General features: G+C 44.6%; 1 protein-coding gene across 2 annotated transcripts; it reads left to right on the top strand.

The window, feature by feature from the left end:
- The first annotated feature begins 310 nt into the window (after nucleotides 1-310).
- On the top strand, nucleotides 311-20,654 carry SLC39A13 (solute carrier family 39 member 13). 2 transcript variants are annotated; one of them, XM_079307664.1, is made up of 11 exons: nucleotides 358-465; nucleotides 4,868-4,967; nucleotides 6,148-6,447; nucleotides 6,876-6,989; nucleotides 8,560-8,678; nucleotides 9,918-10,058; nucleotides 15,274-15,363; nucleotides 15,901-15,951; nucleotides 16,142-16,274; nucleotides 16,405-16,504; nucleotides 17,962-20,654. In XM_079307664.1, exons 3-11 carry the CDS (start codon nucleotides 6,180-6,182, stop codon nucleotides 18,035-18,037), a joined length of 1,092 nt encoding a protein of 363 aa, XP_079163790.1. In that variant the 5' UTR covers nucleotides 358-465; nucleotides 4,868-4,967; nucleotides 6,148-6,179; the 3' UTR covers nucleotides 18,038-20,654. The 2 variants fall into 2 exon arrangements, with proteins under 2 accessions (XP_079163791.1, XP_079163790.1); XM_079307665.1 differs by lacking the exon at nucleotides 4,868-4,967 and having other exon boundaries at nucleotides 311-465.
- The last annotated feature ends 369 nt before the right edge of the window (nucleotides 20,655-21,023 follow it).

Genomic DNA, 21,023 nt, shown 5'->3' with positions numbered 1-21,023 from the left:
TTTCACACTGAGCTTGTCTCTACACATCTGTAGCCCAAAGAATTTATAATCCATTTAGGGAGATTAAAAAGCAAAGGAAAAAAAAAAAAAAAAAGCAACAACAACAAAATCCCAAACTCAGCAAGCATGTTCCAGAAGCCTCGCACAGCAGGCGCGTTTGTGCAGCCCGCGTCGGGGACGTGTCCGGGCACCGCAGCGCGCTCGGGCCGCCAGGGGCTGTTTGGCCGTGCCCGTGGGCAGCCCCGCTGCCGCTGCCGCCGGCCGGACACAGCAGCGGCGGCCGGAAGCGCAGCACGGCGGCGGCCGCGGGTGCCCGGCGGGGCGGCGGCGCTGGAGCCGAGGAGGCCGGGACCGACGTGGCCGGCCGGGGGAGGCGGAGCCGAGGGGCCGCCGGGCGGGGCAGGCCGGCGCCGAGCCGCGGCTGGATGGCAGCGGCGGCCCGGGGCACGGCGGCGGTGGCGCACGGTAACTGCGGCTGGCGGCCCGGGGGCGGGGGGCGCCGCGCCACGGCGGCTCCGCTGCTGCGGGGCTCGGGGGGCCGGGGTGAGCGGGGGCGGCAGCGCCACGCGCAGCGGAGCCAGTCCGGCTCTGGGGGGGTCCGGCCCGGCCGAGCGAGGGACAACTTTGGGAAAGACGCGGCGGGGAGCGCCTGGCGGGGCCGCTGCTGCCGGCGGCCGTGCCCGGCCCGGCGGGACCGTGGGTGCGCGCCGCCCGCCCCGGGGCCGCTGGGCTCCCGCTGGGCTCCCGGGGGAGCGGCGCCGGGCGCTGCCGCTGCGGGCGTGCCCGGGGCTGCGAGCGCAGTCCCCGCGGGACGCAACCGAGAAAGTTTTGGAAGTCCCTCCTCCGGCGGACGATGCCGAGAGATGGGCTCGGCGCAGGGGCTGCCCCCGGGCCGGGTCTGCGCGGCCACAGCGGCACAGGGACCCCGGGCGGCACTATCGCGCTGCTCCGGAAAGGTGCGTGAGCAGAGCTCATTACTAATTCGCCCCGCGGCAAATGTGTCTCGCTTTGCGCCGCTCAGCGTTCCTCTAATGGAAACCCGCGCTGTCCCATCCGCCGCTGTGTGACAGACAGTGACACGAGCGGGCCCGCCGCGTTCATCCCTGCCGTGAGAGCGGGGCCGGAGCCCGGCCTGTGCTCCGGGCAGCCACGGAGAGTGGGCTGGGAGGAGAGAAACCCCACCTAGCCCAGAGGGAATGAACGCCACTGCCTGGTCCTCAAACTTCCATCCTAGCGACGAAAGGATGCAGGATGGGGAGGAAGTCGCAGTCTCCCGAACTCCGTTATTGTTAAGTCGGTTTCAGATGCCTTCCTTGCCAGCTCGTAGGTTTGCCCCGGGTCTGTGATCTGCTCTGATCTCGACCCCGTTGTTTGTAAGGCTGTGCATCCCCAGCTTTTAGCTGCGCACGCTGTCAGTTGCAGAAACGTGAGTCAGTGCAGAGCGGTGTTTTATGAGAGAGATAGGGCAAGAGGGAAAGGTCCCAGCAGAGCGGTGCATTCCTTAGAGACGGGCAGTGATTCAGAGAGAAGGGAGTGCTCAGGGAGTACTGGAGACCTTTTGTGCTTCTGCCGAGGTCAGGGTTTCCAGGAGGAATTCAAAACTCTCCGCAGGGCTAATGGAGGGAGGTGGTTTATGCAGAGGTTTTTTGGCTGAAAATTATGCTTCCTCCCTGGAAAATAACTTTTTTTCCGTTCCGTGCAGTACTCTTTTGCAATTCTAAGACGGGGCGACTGGCTTCCAGGGAAAACACTTGTAAAAAAAGGCTTTTAATTTTTTTTCCGTCCAACAGCATCTAAAATGTTATTATGTGGCAATGAGCTATTGCACCGAGAAAAGAAATTGTGTGGTCTGAGAAGGCAGAATGTCTAGGAAGAGAGTAATAGATAGAGGCATGGTCGTCATGTCAATATTTCATTTTCTCTTTTCCAGTAGGTTTTTGCCTTGGCATTTTAATTTTGTCCATGTTTTTTCACTCACTGCCTGCTACAGAGGTGCTCAGTGAGCCGTGTGAGGTAGGGGAGGCCCTGGGAACGTCATGGATCTCCTGGCTTGGTGTGCAGCTTCCTCTGCCTCTGCTCAGGAGCATGTAAATGGCAAATTCTCATTTATTTGTTCTTTCTGGGCTGGAAAAACCTAATGGTTATTCCAGTCCTGAGGCAATTGCAGGAGGAGTTGAGCAGACCTGAGTCAGACACGTGGTGCTCTGGAGAGTGCTGCCAGTGGTCATGGTCACCACGCTGGGAATCAGGCACAGCTGGGAGCTGTGATTCCCCGCTGGAGAATTGTCAAAACCAATAAGTAAACGACCTGCTGACTGTTTTTCTCCCTGGGCTCTTAAGTATGTGATAAACTCTTCATGAGAAAACATATCTCCAAACCTTGTTATGCCTCTGCCTTATGACCAGAGATGTCTCTGAGAGCATGCAGAGCTTTCTCTAGAAATTTCTCAAGATGTTCTCTGACTGTGTTTCTAAAACAGATGCTGTTGTCTGAAATTAAGGGTAGGTAGAGACTTCCTCCACCCTTTGCAACTGTTTTGACAGGGTATTATTTTCCTCTTGAGCATTTTTTTCCTATGACTATGTTTTCACTGCTTATTTTTTCCCTCTTAAATATTTGTCATAGGAGCAACCAGTTTGAATGTTTGAATTTACAGGCTTTGTTAATGTACTAATGAGATGGAGAAGCAAAGGGGCTGCAGAGATAAAAAGTGCTGCTATTTTTTAATTTTTTTTTTTTTTTTTTTTGAGCAAGTGGTTATGATGTGTTAGGAATAGGGAAATGCTGGGAATATGCTAAACAATTAGTTGGACACAAAGAGCAGTTCAGGTGTGTCCTGGACGATATACTGAGTTTCTCGTAGATGTTTTATAAACAGGAGGAATTTATTGGGTGAGATACGGGGTTGTTCCTGAGGCATAATGCAATGATGCACAAGAGTAAAGAAATGTGCTGCTTTTTCCTCATATGAGTAACAGCAGAATAAAGAAAGACCTGTGGGCCACAGAAAGTTGACCAGCACTAATGTGAGTTTGGGGAATCAGTTTTCTACACCTTTATACACATTTGTTTTCCACCACCATCCCCTTTTTGAGGAACCTTATCCCTTCTGTGGCTGGAAGAGGACATGAAGCCAGTCTGCAAACCTTTTTTCAGAGTCCTGGACATGCCCTTTGTCCTGTGTGCTACTGCATCTCACTCTCTAAGACCCTTTCAGGTGTCCTTTGGAGCTTTTGTGCGTTGTGAACGTGGAGAATGAAATGCAAGAAATCGACCTGTTGAATCAGTTGCACTGTTTACTTTTCCAGATTGATTCTCAAAAGCTGTGACAATGTTACAGAGGAGATTTGTGCTGCTTCCCATCATTGCTGAGCTTTGTGTGTTTGTTGCTTCTTCATAGGCATGTGTAGTTGTATAAATTCTGATTTATTTTTGGTGTGTTCTTCACAAAGTTCTCAGTCATTTTATAGGTGTAATCCTATCCTAAAGGATGAGGACATCCATCAGGCCCACTCCAGGGTTGGAAGGAGTGTAGGCCTGGAGAACTTCAAAGAAGGGATCTTTGCAGTGAAATGGTATCTGCATCAGCTGTTTCTTCTTCTCAAAATAAACAACAACAAAAAACCCCCAAACAAACAAAAAAAAAAAAAAACCAACAAACCAAACAAAATAAACAAGCAAAAAAACCCCAACAAAAAAAGAGTGCTGGAGATTCTGCATCCTAGATAACCTGTTTCAGTGTATCCCCATTTTGACACTATGTATATTTATTTCTTTATATTCTGGCTAAATCTTGTTTGCCATTTAAACTGATGTGGCAAAAAAGTTGAGCACTTTCCCCCTTTCTTGTGACTTTTAATGTATGCAGGCTGTTCTGTTCCTTTGGTGTTATCTTTTGAAGACTAAACACATCCAGGTCTTTCAGTCATTTTTCCAGGTTGTGCTCTCAACACTCTAGTTTTTTGTTTCTTTCCACTGCAGTGTCTGACATTTTTGCATGTGTTTTATGAGGAAGAGTATGTGGGGCTGGATGTTGTCTGTTGGCTAAAGTCTCACCTGTGACACCTAGAGTGACACTACTACTCTGTCCCAGGATGACATTTACCCTTTTTGTAGCAACAGAAGCCTGCTGGCTTGTAATTAATTTCTCAATCAGTGTGTGCTTTTACTTTGTGGCATGTGGAAATTACTGTTCTGTCATTTCCATTTGATTCCACACCCTTAGTGTGCTGATTTGTTTGTACAGATCTTTACTGAGATTGGTTTGATAGTGGGTTATAGTTAGGTGTGGGGCTCCTGCAGCCAGATCAAAACACTGCAGTAAGACGCTCCAAAACCCTGAGCTGCTTTGAGCTTGCTGTGTTGAGGGATTTTATTTTTTTCTTGTAAGAGAAAAGTGATAGCATTAGTGGTCCTTGCTCAACCAGCCAAGCCAGTGCCTTCAGTGTTTCCTTCTTGCATCCCTGCTCCTGATATCTGTGGTCACTGTGCTTGGAGACTGGTGTTCTTCTTCAGAGAAGCCTTGGGACCCTGTCCCTTAATTTCTTTTTGATTGCTTTTGATTGCAGCTTGGCCTTCCTCCTGCAGTGTTTTTGTTCAGGGACTGAAATTGGCAAAGGGCCATGAGTTTAAAAAAGTAGATTTTCCTGCTGGTTTGTTCTGATGCTGCTCTCTGGTGGAGTCTGGTGTGAGCGTGGAGAGGCAATGCTTCATGAAGGAGGGGGGGACAAGGGGCAGCACTGCCCTTTTTATCCACAGCTTTAGATTGGCTCCAACACCCTGAATTTTGTCTTGAGATTTTCAGGTCCCTTTCTATCTGGCTGTTACTTAATGCTTTGATATCTTTATTAATTTCTTATCTTATAGGTAACTGCAAACTGATCATTTAATTTGATCAAGAGTCCTTCAGAGGATCGAAGTTACTGGTGTGTAACTTCTCCCACCTTTTTTTTTCCCTTTTATAAAGGTAGGTGAGGCATGATGCTTCTCCAGCCTTCCTGTGACCTCTCCATACTCCTGTAAATTTTCAAACATGGTCACTGATGCTTCAGAGATTAGACTGGTTTCTTACATGCTTTCAGCATGCAGGTGAATGCTGTTATTACCTCTCAAGGCTGTTTTGTGAACATTTGTTAGGTCTATCTTTTTCTAACCCACCATTTTCTCCCAGTTCCAAATTAATTTTGCTTATCATATTTCACTTTTTCTTCTGGAGATTGAAGGAACATTTTACTTCACACTTTACATAATTTGCTTTCCTTCCCTCTTTGTCAATGAGTGTAATTATCTTTTTTTTTCTCTTCTAACGTGCCCTCTTCTCCAGTTCTCTTGTGACTGCAGAACTCTTACTAACAGCTGTGCTGATTTTGACTAAGAGACCATCTACTCTTCTACTAAAGGATAAAAACAGGACAAATAGATATGGTATTTTTCAAGTACACTTCCATTCTCCAGCTCCTCTCATATCAGGGAATTTCCTGAGTCTAATGTGAGCTGTTTAACCATTAACAATCAATAGATTTGTCTTTCTAGTACTTGTCCTGTCTTTGGATGAGCACACGTGAAATTTTTCATTGTATTTGGAGAAGTACTACTGTACAAGTTAGCTGCTGATGAAGGGTCATGTTTGTTTGTTTTGGAGCTGACCCTCACTGGCTCCATGTGGATGGGTGTCAGCACTTGTGTCTGATGAGATGGTGAACAATCTACCCTGTTCCTCATCTTTTCACCACCCATGAGTTTACACACCTCTGTTATGTGGCCTGTCTTGCATCCTAAGTTGTTACAGGGGTGCTGTTCCATGGCAAAGAGAAGCCTTACCTGGTGGCATCTCTGGTCAATACCTTTTCCTGGAGCCTTGGAACACTGAAGGACAAGAACAAGGGTACTTTGGGTTCTTGTCCAGCCCACCTGAAGGAAAATACTGAAAGCTTGGTGCTTTCCCAGAATGTCTCAGTTCATACACCCATTGATAAAGAGCCTCTTCATCCTTTAGTGCTGTGTTGAAATCAAGAAGAGTTTCAGGTGTTCCTCATGGGTATTCATACCTGTGCTAAGACACTTGGTGTGGCCAAGCTTTTTCCTCTGGGATAGTGGAACAGAGGGTTGAACATGTTTTCAGGACTGCTTTCCCCTTCTCTTTTCAGAGATTGGCCAGCCCGGCTGAGACCACTTAGCAATGCCAAAACAAAACCTGCTGCTCGATGGGACACTCTCCTTGTTCCTGATTGCGGCCTGTGGAGCTCAGCAGCTCCCGAGGAGTCATGTTGCTGCTGGTTCTGGTTCTGTGTGTGACAAGGAGGCAGAGTCCTGGGGACACCTGTTCAGCAGCGAGCGGCTGGATGCTTGGATCTGCTCCCTCATCGGCTCCTTCATGGTGGGGCTGAGCGGGGTCTTCCCCTTGCTGGTGATCCCCCTGGAGACGGGGGCCGCGCTGCGGTCAGAAGGTAATCCTGCCAGCTGCACTGGCCTTTCTGAAGCCAAGTCTCCTGGCATGTCACAGCAGCACAGTGCTCAACGGGACCTTGTCACAGAAATGTCGTTCTCGAAAACAGAAAGTCTGTTTTCAGTGCTTTAGTCCATACCTGTGAATTTGAGAGGAAGCCCTTTGACAAGTGTAAGCCCTGGATGGAGTTTGTGTAAAGAGTACTGTTTTTTCACCCCGCTTGGTTCAGGACCCTCCCACACACTGTTGTCCCAACCAAGTGGTGCAAGGGCTTTTTCTTGCACTCCATTTGGTTTTTGCTCTCTCCTTTGAAAGCTTGCTTTGCAGATGCTTCTGATTTGTGCTTCTTTGTGCAAAATCCCAGCTGGAGATGTTTTGGTTCCTGGCTGAGTAGTGATCCGTTTTTTTGCTTCTTGTTTCTTTTTTTAGCTGGGTCACACCGTTTGAAGCAGTTGTTGAGTTTTGCAATTGGTGGACTACTGGGAAATGTGTTTCTCCACCTGCTTCCTGAAGCCTGGGCCTACACATGCAGTGCAACAACAGGTAGGAGAGCCTGAGGTGCCTGGAAGCAGCTTGTGCTGTGCCTGTTCTGAGTCTGCTCCACGTTGAAAGCTCAATACCAGCCAGTCTGGGTCAACCCAAAAACTGGTCTAGGCTGGTATCCTTTTTCAGGTAATGTATAAAAGCAAATGCCTAGGGAAGGATGTGAGAATAAAGAAAACCCACATTTAATCTTTGTACTCAGCAGTCCTCCAAAGACTTTAGAGGCTTCCTCAGTAGTAACTTGGAGTGGTTTTCTTGTCTATCGACTTTTCCTATCATGCCTTGGACTCCTGTAAATCTCTGTCAATTCTCCTTTGTCCCTTCTGTAAGCAAAGAGAATGCTTCTTTAACCTGAAGGGAGGTTAAGGACGTGTATGTGTCTGGTACATGAGCACGTTCACCATCTTAGTTGGGGATCAGGTGCACCTTTTTTACAAATCTGTCCCTATAACAGTGTTACTCCTAGAACCTCTTTCTTGGCATTTACTAGGGCCCCTCTGTTGGATGCTTTGATTTATGTGTCATGGAACATTGTCTATAGAGCCACAATTGGGATCAGAGGCTGGGGCAGGGGAAGAAAAAGGAAATGGAGGTGACAGAAACTTGTGTTTGCCAGCAAACTGGATGCTGAGTTGGTATAGACCTTGTGGTATCAGTGTAGCTCCTTCATCCCTCAAATAGCCAGGGTTGCTGAAACCTACAATGTTTGTATCTCTCTACTTCAGCAAACTGCTATCATAGAAGGCAAGTGTTGTTGCATCCCACCTGTTGAGAAACCAAGAAATCATTTTCCTGCTGAAGATGTGAGACAGGAAAGATGATGTCCTGGTTTCCCAGATTTTTGTGCACCTATGTCCTGGGGTTTCAAATCTGCCAGGCCTTTAGTCCTCTTCTTCCTTACAGCTCTAGCACTGTCAGCAGAACCTGCTGTACTTTTTTCCACCCTTTCTACAGTGGTTCCCAAATTGCTCTGTCTTCCTGCTCAAGCTTGTTTGCTTCTCCCAGACTGTCCTGAAGCGTAAAGGTTTCCTTGACCCGTGTAAGTCCTGTTACAGAGTCATTCTGTTCTTCCATTGCAATGCAATTTCTATTTCTGCAGTGAGGCTGAATGGATTATTATCACACAAGCTTGGCTGTAATTGAAAAGAAAGTTTATAGCTTTGGGCTTAATAACTTGCTGAGGTGTGGCAGAAGGGGGAAGGTGAGTTTGTAACTCCACTAATGGCAGACTTCATGTCAGGGCTTGCTGCTCAGTAGGTACGGCTGCTGGATTTTTGTTGATGTAATATTCACTTGCTTCTGGAGTTCAGGGAAATTCCCAGCGTTGTCAGGAAATATTCTGGGTTGAGCTGATGCAGAAAAAAGGAATGGTAGCTCTCACTCTGAGTGTCTCGAGATAGTGATATCTGTTAAATCAGGAATGAGCAAGTTAAACTAATCTGTTTTGAGATGTGTTTACTCCTTCTACCTTGCAGGGAGTTTTTCCTCTGTCATTTATTTTTTTGTCTTGGAGCTGCATGGAAAACTATGTACTTCATAGAGACATGAAGATTTCTCTTTTGTCCTTCAGGAGAAGGGCAGAGCTTTCAGCAGCAGAAGCTTCTGGGTCTCTGGGTGATCATTGGTTTCCTGACCTTCCTGGTGCTAGAGAAGATCTTCCTAGAGAAAGAGGAGGAGTATCCTGGTGTGGTAAGTTAGGAGCCTGAGGGAAGAGAGTGCTCTTATATTTGAAGCTCTGCACTAAATACTTCATCTGCTGTATCTGACAATGTCAGGAAATTATCCTGTAGTTGTGAGTACCTCAGTATTGCCCTTTGAGGGTTTTTTGCCACTTTTTTGCCACTGGTCTGTAGGAGTAGGGTTCATCTTCAGGCTTTTGTTTTGTGGTTTTAACTGAGATTTCTCACTTCTGGTTTGGTTTTGTTCTTTATGTGGTAAGTGTGAAAGAGAGCTCCTGTTTCGTGGGGACTGGGAGCTGTAGCACTCTGCAAATGAGACTTTTGCCCAAGTAAGATTTGAGGGGTGACAGCTTGCTGATGCATATTCCACTGACCCATCATGACTCATTCTCTGGGTCCTCAGTCAGAACAAGGGCCAGCCTTCTTGAAGGTGTTTCTTCTTGGTTATGTCCTGGACCAGATGTTTGTGTGGGCGAATTTGTGTGGTAGAAGGGGATTATGATTGGCCAGGTAATCCTAAATTCAAAGGAGTCACCCAGCTGCAAAGGGGAGATGTAGAAGAGGTAGCAGAAGGTAATTCCAGGACAGAGGAGAGCACCTAGTCTTCAGATATCTGCATAACTCCTAGTTGCAGCTCCTTTAGATTGTTCAGTCCTTGCTGTGCCATGATTTTGGAAGGTGAAACTGCAGGTCAGACACTACATAAGAGCAATTAACTGACTCAGTGTGAGACTTTAATGCCTGAAAGGAACTTCATCACCTCATTTAGAGAGAGGCTGAAATCCTAGATAAATAGCTTGGAATGTTTGGAAGATGGTGATCCCAGCTATAGAATAATTCTGTAGACTTAGTTATTCTGATGCACTGGGGAGAACAAGACTCTTTTCTCCCATCTCCTGCCCAGATGGAGTTGTATTTCTTTGGGCAGCAGCTACTAACAAGAGGGGCAGCTCAGTCCCTTACATTTCTAGTGGAACCTGCCAAGGGGCTGTGACTCCAATTCCTCCCCTTTCTGTTTCTCTTGAGGGCTGGCAGGTCTTAGCTCTTGTTGTCTTTCAGGGCAGATGTCACAATGCTCTCTGAATCTGTCTCATTTCTGGAAGCTGTTACTAAAGTGGGGTGTCAAAGCTGGTGAGTCACATTGTAAGGACAAAAGGATTAAGGGTGAAGGTTGGATTTCTGATCCTGATTCATTCTCATTCATCACTGAAAAAAAAAATCAGTGACAAGTTTGTTTCCCCTGATTTAGGACTGTTCCAAAGCACCATCTGGAAAGATTCCCAATGGAAGTGGCTGCCCCCTGCCAAAGGGGTCCTCTCAGTCCCAAAGAACACGAACTCAGTGTAATGGCTCCTCTCTCCAGCCTGGTCCAAAAAACAACAGAATCAAGGTAAGAGATCCACAAACACACCTTCACTTTTTAGTCAGGAATTGTCTGTGGAAAGACTGTGCTTGAGTGGGGAACTCAACATTTGAGTTGTGCTTAATATTGCTCTGTCAAAGTGTGTCCTGGTCATGGCAGGGAGGAAATAGCAGGCTTGGAGAAAGTCTACACTGCAGCTTATGTGGAAGAAGCAAAGTTGTATTATATTATAAGTCATATATGTTATAAAGGTATAAGTCTGATAATGTGTGTTTTGGCTGAATTCTGATACCAAAATACAGAATTTCACATTATGTTACTCTATATTTTATAGTCAATATGTCTTTATTTGCTTAATGTTTTGCACCATGATTTCTCTGTTCTCTACTGCCTGCACTGTACTGATTCCGAGCTGCACTTTTCCTTCTGAGGCACCTTCTGGAAGTGTTTTGACACCTTTAGAAAGTGTGTTGAAGCTACCCAGTGTAGAATTTAAAAGTTCACTCAGATTATCAGTTTACCTGCTGCTAAAAAGGACTTCTTGTCCACTTTTGTCTCCAAACCTGTATTTCCCATTACTTCCTTTGCACTGGATCTCATATGACCTCACAGTGAGCCTATTCATGGAGCTAAACAGGCAAAGAATTTGCTTGTCTACACCCACACACCCACCTCCCACCCCCTGGTCTATTTCTCTCCTAACTTAACTTCTTGAATCAGCTTGGCATGCAGACAGGCAGCCTGTAGTGCTGGGATAAGGGAGATCAGCAGGCTCATAGGACTGGAGGTGGAGGAGGAAGAGTCCTGCACCATTGGGAAGTGGATAACCTTTAAATTGGCTTTGCTTTCTGTTCAATGTTACTATCTTCATACTGTGGAAAACCCTTTTCTGGGTGAACATTATAAGTGAGAGAGTAAACAACCATTTTGGTGAAGGAGGACCTGCAATTTGAGTTTGAAAGCCCATAAAAATGTGCAAGATTGTATGAGATTAAATATGGAAAGTGTGCTTGCAGGAGCTAGCCCAAAGCTGGGTATGTGGTCAGGCAGAGGATCTTCAGTCTTTCTATTTTAAACCTGTTTTGTTGTAACTTTATAGCTCTTTCTACAGAACATGAAAGTTATGCTGAGGTCACTGAGTATTTTTGACATGTCACATTCATGTAATTTGTACATAACACTGCACAAACTGCAAGGTTCCACATGGATGTTTCTAGAGGTGGTTGTAAGGAGGACACCAATATTACTGGGTTATGAAACATTGTGCCCTAATTTTGAAGGGTTTATATAAGGAGCTGTAGACTACTGATTTCAAGTAGAAATGAAACACTGATAGGTGATACAGTTGCTCAGGGAATGATACTAATATAAAAAATAATAATGTAATTAATGCTAATTGATATGAATTTATGTAAGATAAAGTCTTATCAACTGGACATTTTCCTGCCTTTTATTCAGGCATAAAATTGTTTAATAAAGGTCATGACAAATGTATATAAAACATAACCTCCTCCCCCATTCTAATTGATTTTGCTAATATTAGCTGTATTAAAAATCTGGTTTCCTATGTTATCAAAAGGGACTGGTTTAATGCAGTCCCCCTCAAATCTGTTCACTGGTGGATTATGATTTCATTATTTAAAAAACAGTATATCTTCACATTTGCAGGTACTGTGTTACATAAATGGCACATTGTGACTGCATGAAGTCAGTGATAGCAGCTAAACTGAGTAACCATCAAAAGTGCTGAATTTTTAACAGGTTTTGATACATGCAATTATAAGGAATGGATTAAGAAGGACTGCAGATCATATTTACAAGATAGGGATAACTTCTGGTTAGTCAATGCCTTGGAAAAACATATGAGGATTACAGTAGGAAATTGAACACATTCTTCCCTCATGGTGCTACAGCCAGGATGGGTGAGTAGGAAATAAGATGTAAGAGGAGAGGTTCCTCTTTCTGTAGAGCAGTAGTGAAACAGCTATCTGACTTTTCCCAATAGTGCTATTCCAAATATCCAAAATACTGCTGATAATTTGTAAAGGAGCCTGGGAAGAGATGAAATAAAATTTTTAGTTTGCAGTACACAGTAAGTGGCTTTCTTTAGTTTAGCTCTGTAGTCATGACAGATCAAGGGTGACTTAGAGTATACAAGTACTCATGTTAGAGGAATGAGTAAATTTGAGTAGTTACAGCTATAGCAAACAGCAGCAGACTAGAACTTAGAGACAACTCTCTAACTGAGGGTAACTTGCCAATGGACCAGCTTGCCTTAGAGATAGCAGATTTTTTTGTCACTTTTGAGCTGTAAGCTGTGATTTAAGCTGCTCTATGCAGAGTACATGATAGCTTAACAAACAATGATCTTTGTGCACAAATTAAATTAAATTCTTTCAGTTGTATTACGTCGAAGGTTTAGACAACCATGGAGAGCCCTTCTAGCTTTAAAATCCCAACACATCTGTTCAGTTTTACAGACAGATATTCATGAATTAGAACCTAAAGATTTAATGGGTGTAGTTTTAACTTTCTACCTTCTCATCTTATCATCTGAATATTTTAATAGTCTTCCTGGTAGGGTGGAAATTATCAAACCTACCAAGATACTCCTGCGTTGTTAGCCTGTTTCCTTAGGCAACAACATAAGCAGTCATTCCATCTGTCTGTCCATCTGTTCTGCCCTTCATTTTCAATAACTTTTGAACCCATAATTAATTTCCCTCGAGTTCAAGAGAGGATGGGAGTCTTGAGGGTGATTGGATTTCTGCAAGATCCATAAAAATCAGCGTGACAGCAGAGGGGGAATGCAAAGGGATGCCCTGATGAAAGTTGCATTTGGAACTCAGGTGCCACATGCTGCCTGGCAGATGTGCCTGCCTGCAGCTGGGCAGGGGGGTCTCACTGGGCAGGGGGGTCTCACTAGGCAGGGGGGTCTCACTGGCCTGGCCTCCTGGGGACAGGGCTGCCATGCCATGTGTGCTGGGGAGGGCAGGTGCAGGGAAGTGGTCTTGTTGGGAGTGAGCAGAGTAGGTAATTGCAAAGGAAAGAGTGAAATCCATAGCATTTTTTGGTTCTTTTATTCACTCAGAAACACCTGGTTTTTTTGGCAAACAAAAAGAGAAAGATACTATTTAAATGAACAAAGTCACCCTTCAGGACTTAAAGATTAGTAAATTGTAGTGAGTTGGCTGTTGTCCACATATATATTAGAACTTCTGCTTTTTAGCTGCTGCTATAATTTGTTCTAGCTTGAAAACGGCAGGTGGGAGGTTTCCTTTGCCTGCAAACATAGATCAGTTCTGTCCCTCATTGCAGCCTTTATTCCCTCAACAAGTAAAAAGATTGTGTACAGTACTTTTGCCTTGCTTATTCTTTCTTTTTCCCTGTGGCACATGGGGTCCTGGCTGATTTGTGGAAGTATGTTTTATTACACAGTGACATTAATTCTGAAGCATGAACATAAACACATCATCTGGCTGTGCTCTTTATGAGCAACGAGAACATCCTATTAGGGATTTGCAGAATGTAAATGTCAGAGGCTCATAACTGTCAAATCAACCCAATTTATTTCTGAGCGCTCCAAAGCTTTGCTTCTTTCAGTGACAGCTTTTGCCCAAGCCACTGACAACAAAAAGTCATCATGTTTTAATCATGAAGTCTATTTTTTCCCTCTACGGTGGTATGGGAAAGCATTTTTGTGTAAAACTTCTGTGAATAATTATTATTATCCCGTGGGGAGAACGCCGTCACATAAAAAACAACATGAAAAGGAGAATTTTAGTCATATTTGGCTGTCTAGGAATTAGAGTATGAAGAATGAGAAGTAAAACTGTTGCATTTTTAGGTCTGCCTGCATGCATCTGTTTGGGTTTCCTTTCATATAAAAACATGCAGGGATCTTCTTTTGCATTCATTGTGGACATGTTACTTAGATTATTACTTAAAGGTGGGCTAGGCTTTCCTTAATTCTTAATTACCATATTTAATCTGTGGTGCACTTTAAAAAATTTAGAGGCTACAAAGGTGCTCCAGGACAGTGCAGTAAAAGTGCCCTGCAGAAGGGTGGTGCTTTGGAGAGAGATCTGACAGAAGGCTCCTGAGCTGTGGCATACAAATGACAGAAAGATGCCCCAAGCAGGGGTGATAAAACAGACCAAAAAGAGCTAATGAAGTCCATCAGCACTTGTGGCTCAGCTGAACTTTGGCATCTGATGCTGTGGTGAAGTAAGAGGTTAATGCTTCACAGTTTCCAGTCTCTGCTCTCATGGATACTACTCTGTATCTGGAGTTCTTGCAGTCCAGGGACAGCCTGATACATGTGCTAACACCTGGTTTGATAAGAATTTAAACTGAAGTGCTATACAGTGAACTGCAGTATCTCAGGACCAACATACAGTAGTTTTTGTTAAATATGATGGAAAAAACCCCAAAAACCTGTGAGCTAAAGAGCTGGGGTGGTACCCTTGTAAATTACTTCAGCTCAAATACTCAGATTTTGTCAGGAGATTACCCTAGTTAGAATGATAGGGAATTTTAATATGGAGATGGATTTGTGAGGATGGCAGCTGCTTTATGCTTATAATTTAAAGAAATGTGTTTATATGCAAATGCTGATACATGCTATCCAGCCTTCTAGTAGGTGGTTTTTTGGTGACTGTCATCACTATCTTCTCTTTTGATTCTTTGTTAAGGGAAAGCAAACCCACAAGCACGAACTTTTTTGGTAAAATGTTTGAAGATTTATTTAGTTATAGAAAGCAATTCCAGCAGCATTTGTTCTGTTGCATTGTTCTTGCCAGCTTTTGAAGAGGAGATATTTAACAGTTGGATATTAAAGTACATGACTTGAAAACAAGATCAAGTCATATTTGAAGCCAGTCACCTGTGCAAATTAGTTGTTACCTAAAATTGGTTCGACTTAGAATTAAATATATTCTTGTATTTTGACTTTCTTCTTTTCCCTTTTTTTTTCTGTTTCTAGAGCTCTTTGTCATTTGCATACAGTAATAATTCTAATCTCAGACAATACTTGCCTACCCTAAAACTTAGTTTACTCTAAAACCAAAAATTACATTTAATTTGTACTCAAGCACAGACACAGGTTAAGATTTTCAGCAGAAGCATTGTGCTCTGTCCTTTCCCATCTTATTGTGACTGCATAACCCATGTCTTAGCTGTGTGCTTTCTTTTATCTTCTTACATCTCTTCCTTTATCAAGGGCTCTTCCTTCTCTCTGCAGATTAGTGGATACCTCAATCTGCTGGCCAACACCATTGATAACTTCACACATGGCCTGGCAGTAGCAGCCAGCTTCCTGGTTAGCAGAAAGGTAAGGTTTCTGTCCCCAGCTGTACTGAAATGGAGAAGCCTTGTCTCAAGTGTGATACAACATGCAAAACAGCCAAAAAATAGGAGTTCCTTCCTATTTGCTGGAATTTTCTGAGAAAATGCAGGCTGCAGTAAAACCCAGCTCTATCCTGATCCTCTGATGCAGAGCCTCTTTGAATTTGAGACATGTTAGTCATTTGTACTGGCGTTAGGGGATGGATTAGCTCATCTACCCTCATCTATTCAAAAGGCAGTCCAGAAATAACATGATGGAGATGGTCACCTCAGAAACTGGAACACAGACAAGGCAGAGATGTTTATTGCATTTTTGCTTTGGTCTTCAACACTGATGATGGGCTATGGGGTCCCCATTGCCCTGAGCTGGAGCACCATGACTGTGGGAATGATAAACTCCCAGTCAACCCTGCACTCATGTGGGATCTGCTGCTCCAGCTGGATCCCTCTAAGTGTGTGGGATCTAATGGGATTCATCCAAGAATACTGGGATTGTTTCCTAATCACTTTCTCTCTGCTGCAGGCTGGGTTCCTAACCACAATGGCCATTCTCCTGCATGAAATCCCACACGAGGTGAGAGGGCTTTGTATCCTGCCATCGTGAGGGGGCTGACAATGTGCTTCATCTGCTCAGAGGGGGTCTGGGAGACTGACAACACTGAAAACCAGGAACAGTCTTGAAGCACTGGCCTTGTTGTGAGTGGCCTTTGTGACTGAGAATTTAGTATTCAAGTTTATTAACTGTCAGCCCCTGGTTTTCTTAGGTTGGAGACTTTGCAATCCTGCTTCGTGCTGGCTTTGACCGCTGGAGTGCAGCCAAGATGCAGCTTTCCACAGCTCTGGGGGGAATTCTTGGAGCCTGCTTTGCAATATGTGCTCAGTCACCAAAAGGAGCAGGTATGGTTCCCTGGGACCTCTGTAGAAATGGGGGAGAGGCAGTGCTTGTCATCCTTGTGTATCTTTCCCTTCTGTGTTGTCTCCTATGGCTCTGTCTCAGTAATAACCAAAGCTTTCTCTATTTGTGTAGGAGAAACAGTAGCCTGGATCCTCCCTTTCACTTCTGGAGGATTTCTGTACATTGCCTTGGTAAATGTTGTGCCTGATCTCCTGGAGGAAAAGAATCCTTGGTAAGTGCTCACTTCTGTTCCTTCAGCAATTTGTGCTGCCAGGGGAATATAACCCTCCTCTGTGCCTCTTCTGGAAGTGAATGCCAGCTCCCCAAATCCTAAGACAAATCAAAACAGACTGCTGTGCTATCTATTGCATTTCTGGGACTACAAATACCCTCTGTAACATGAGAGCTTTCACCTGGGTGAGTCCCAGAGATTGTGCTGGCAGAGTATGCAGCAGGGCCAGCTAGAGCAAGTTCCTGGGAAGCATATCCAGTAAGGATACTACTGCCCAGTCTGTTCAGCTTCCAGCATATACTGGTGTAGGGACTGTCTGAACCAGGGCCCCAGAGAGGTGTGTATGTCTGATAACCACACATGAATCTATCCTTCCATGCTTCTCTCATCCCTTTCTGACCCTATCCAGTAATTTGGGCCTGTGCAACCTCATTTTGGCAGCAGTTTGCAGAGTTTGACTCTACTGTGTTAAGTGATGCTTCTTATTATTTGTTTTTTACACTCTTGCTATTGATTTTTTTATTAGGTATCACTGTATTGCTGTGTGAGTAGAAAACTAATAGTTTCCTTCTCTTTATCACTCAGCGTTTCATAGTCATTGTAATTCATCTCAGACCTCAGACATCTCTATTCTGCACTGCTATATATATTCCAATATTTGGGTTTCCCCCGTGTATTATTTTAGTTTCTTGCAGTCTAATTAAGGCTGTAGCAGGTCCAAATCCAGCTGTTCCACAGTAAAGGCCCTCTTGTATCCTGGCAGAGCTGCCCCTGAATGTTCCCTCCTATTTTAGTTGTAATTGGACAAATAACTTCAGTAGTTTAAATAAGATGCCTTTGTTCACCTAGTTAATTTTGACTGAAACAGTGCTCAAAAAAAGCAGCTCCACAGTTCTATCTGAGGAGGTAGGAACTTTTTGTGGAGAAATGTTAATTTGGGTTGGTAACCTCTTGTGTTGGCAGAGGTTGTTGGCAGAATATACAGAAGTGGGAGGCACACAGTCACTTCAATCCAACAACAACCTGAGATAATGCTAAAAGAATGGCCAAATGTATTGCTGTTTTGTTTTTGTTTTTTTTTTTCTGGAACTGTGGTTGTTAGCTGGATGAAGTCCCTAAAGTGCCTGTGCACATGCTGCATAAGTGCTGGTTTCCTCGTGAGTGAAAGGACATGAATATGTATCTGAATAGCTGCATGACTGAATCAGTTTGAGTTGCTTTGGAAGCCTGGAGCTGGGCCTTGCAGCTGAGTGGAACAAGTCCATGCCAGTTTATAGACAACTTTTTTTCTTGGGGTGCTGGGAAGGTCTCATCTGTGTTGAGTGATGTTTTTACAGCTGTTGTGTTCTCCATGTGGTAGATCTGGAAGGGCAAAGAACAGACCATTGGAGAGCTCTGTGCAGATATCTGTGGGGATTGCTCTATGGCTCCTCCTAACTTTGCCATTTCTTTCCCAGGAATTCCTTGCAGCAAATTCTGCTCCTGTGTACGGGCATTACAGTCATGGTGCTACTGGCGCTCACAACGGAGTGACCTCTGCGCAGACCTCATGATGCCTCCCAGAGCCACCACCTGACTCTGAGCTTTACAAGCAATAAGGAACACTAATGTTACTTCCTGTGTGTGTGTGTGTGCAGATCTGGCTGCTAGTATGAGAAGCAGGTGAGAGAGAGGTCTGGCTGTGCAAGACTTCATTCCCTGGCTCTCCTATCCCTGTTCTGCTAAAATCCACACATGAGGGCTTCTGTTCTTTTTTTTTTTGTTTTGTTTTGGTTTGGTTGTTTTTTATGGAGCAAAAGATACACTGGGCAGAAATTAACTGAACAACTGCTCCACTATGAAAGAATGATGTTTTATTAGGTTCATTCCGATGGATCTGCACCTCCCAAGCTCTTGCATGAAAACAACAGAGGTGATTCCTGTAGCTGATGAAGATAAAGGATTTTTCCTACCACTTTAAAGGCTGGAGGCAGAACAGGCATGATAAAGCAACAATAAAGAACTTTAGCCAGAACCCCCTACCCATGAGAAGTTGATGGTGCTATGAGATAGAGGGGAAGAGACCCTTTCCAACTTGATATCCAGCTGTTCATTAACACCACTTGTTCCTAAAGGTAGTATTGGCTCAGCAGTCCAGCTCTTTTGGTCTATTTTGTTTACAGTGAAATTGAGCCAAAAGCTTGAGGCACTTTAGGGTAGGTCACTACAATTAAATGGCTCAGCTTAGAGATTACTTGCCCAGCCCTAACCACACCATTAGCCAGCACAGCCCAACTGTTTATGTGATAAATGATCAGTAAATGTTTCTCCAATTGCCAACTACCAGCTCACTCACATCTGGAGGGAAAGCCATGTAGTTGTTGTGACTGAGCTCCCTCTCCTCATAACCATTAGATGAACACTCCTCTGAGCCTGCTCATGAGACCTGATTCATGCACCATCTGCCCCACACCGTGTTTCAGAGCTTTCTTGAGGTGTAGCATGTTAGAGCTGCCCAGCATGGCAGAGGTGCTTGAACACTACAGCCTGGTCACCAACTGATAATTCCTGGTTAGCTTTTCCTCTGTACAGTGTAGACTATTTAAGAGTATACTGTAGATGGTAGCCTATTTCTGGAGTTCTTACCTCACAGTGGAGTTCATCTGTTGAGGATGAATGAATAAGAAATAATACTGACAGCTTTTAGATGGGAAGGTAGAAACTGCTGGTGAAAATATTTTTAAGTAAGGTGAGAAAGGGATATGAAAGGGTGACAGTAAGTATGCTTTAAGAGGAGCTTTCTGTTACGTGATGCTTGGGATAAAATTTTTGGCATTTTGAGACCAATAAAAATAAATAAAATTTCTAGTGCTTTCCTCCATCCCAGCTCACAGGGCTGACCAGGCCATAATTCCACAGGGATGTTCAATTGCCACAGAGACATGCACAATTACTAGATCTTCCCTTCTGTAGAACTTAACTTTGCTTTGCTTAAATTTGTTTAAAAACAGATCTAATTGAACTAGCAGAGTCCTGAACACAAAACAGGTGCCACAGTATGATTTACACCAACTTATCTCAGTCTTTTTACAGCTTTTGTGAAGCAGTAGAGCTCTCCAGTCTGCCCAGGGCCTTACCAAGAGGGCTCGTGCCTTGAGAGGGCAATTTGGGTCAGAGCAGCAAGGCAGGTAGGCTGCCCACAGCAGAGGCATTACTTCCCTAAGAGATTCCTGAACTGTTGACACAGTTCTTTTTTATGACAGCTCCTGTCCTACTTTTCAGTGAGTGCTGGAGAGCTCATGATTGCAGTTCTGTCTGCCCAGGAACTGCTGTCTGAAATTTTTTCAGCTTTCCTTTCCCTGGACTTACATCAGTAACTAGTTTCACTGCAACAAGGAGGGAAGCTTAGTGCAATTTTTTATTCCTCTTTACAAAATTACCTTCCTGTGCCAAGTACTCTCCATCATTCAGTTGCCATGAGGTCTGAGGATAGCATCCACTTCCTTCTTTCCTGGAAGGATGATTAATCCCGTTAGCCTGCAGGGACTGGGGGAGTATGCCAACCCTCTGGTTCTAGCTTTGGGGGTTCCTCCTGCCCAGGGACTGCAGCTAAGCAGACCATGTAACAGGGCTCTGGAGGAAGCAGGATTGCACAGAAAGTTGTGCCTGCTGTTTCTCAAGATGTCTTTCCCAAAATAAGGCTGGCATTTAAGTTGAGGCATTGCCAGGTGAGTGCCCATGAGTTGGCGTTGTTGCATCAGCACCAAGCCTTGCCAAGACTGAAAACCACAGTCAGGATTTTATACTCAGCGTTCAGGAATGTGAAGTGGATGACACTGAAGAAAGAATTTCTGAGCTGTTTTTCTTGGCTGCTATCACAGGCATGGATAGTCTGTGGTTCTTGGGAAGATACCCTGGTAGGAGGTAGCATGGGGCTCGTGGGAGGGAGGGGTTCGATAGATTTCTACTGCGTCAGCCCTGGGGCTGAGGACTGAGAGCCTGGGAGGAAATGGAGCATCACTCCACCACATTTGTCACTTTTGGAAATGCAGAGAGAATTGTATTTTCTAGCTCTATTTTTTCAGCTGCTCTTATGCATTTTCCCCCTTCATCTGTATTGGTCTGCTCTGCATGGAGACAATAGAGATGAAATAAATGGTTTTCCATGTCAGTTTGTGTTACTGGGTTATTTTGTTTGGTTGGTTTGGACTTTATTTGAAGTTCCTACTTTGATTTAAAAATTCAATTCAGATTTCATTTGAATTACAGATACATATCTCTGGGTTAGTCTAGATCAATCTGGACTCTGGGCTGCTGTCAGACTTTCCCAGTTGAAAGGAAAGTTCTGTTCCAGTTTCTTTATTCTGCTGCCATGGAGCTGTTGTCCAGGAGCAGTGTGGTAGAATCTTGACCGCTGCTCTGGGGTCCCTGAAAAGCATTACCAAGTAAGCTTCTCCTCTTTCAGGGGAAAGCTTGCATGGTAACTTTACTGTTCAGAGAGTTTTGTAATCATACTTGACTGTAATAAGTTATTTTTTTT

Source organism: Erithacus rubecula (assembly GCF_903797595.1).
Source record: "Erithacus rubecula genome assembly, chromosome: 6".
Classification (NCBI taxonomy): Eukaryota; Metazoa; Chordata; class Aves; order Passeriformes; family Muscicapidae; genus Erithacus; species Erithacus rubecula.
This window is presented reverse-complemented; position numbering and strand designations above follow the sequence as displayed.

Coding starts and splice junctions, on each gene's coding strand:
- SLC39A13 (XM_079307665.1), top strand. CDS start 6,180: ATGCCAAAACAAAACCTGCTGCTCGATGGGACACTCTCCTTGTTCCTG. Junction 6,990..8,559: donor CACATGCAGTGCAACAACAG/GTAGGAGAGCCT, acceptor TTTGTCCTTCAG/GAGAAGGGCAGAGCTTTCAG. Junction 16,505..17,961: donor CTGGAGGAAAAGAATCCTTG/GTAAGTGCTCAC, acceptor TTTCTTTCCCAG/GAATTCCTTGCAGCAAATTC.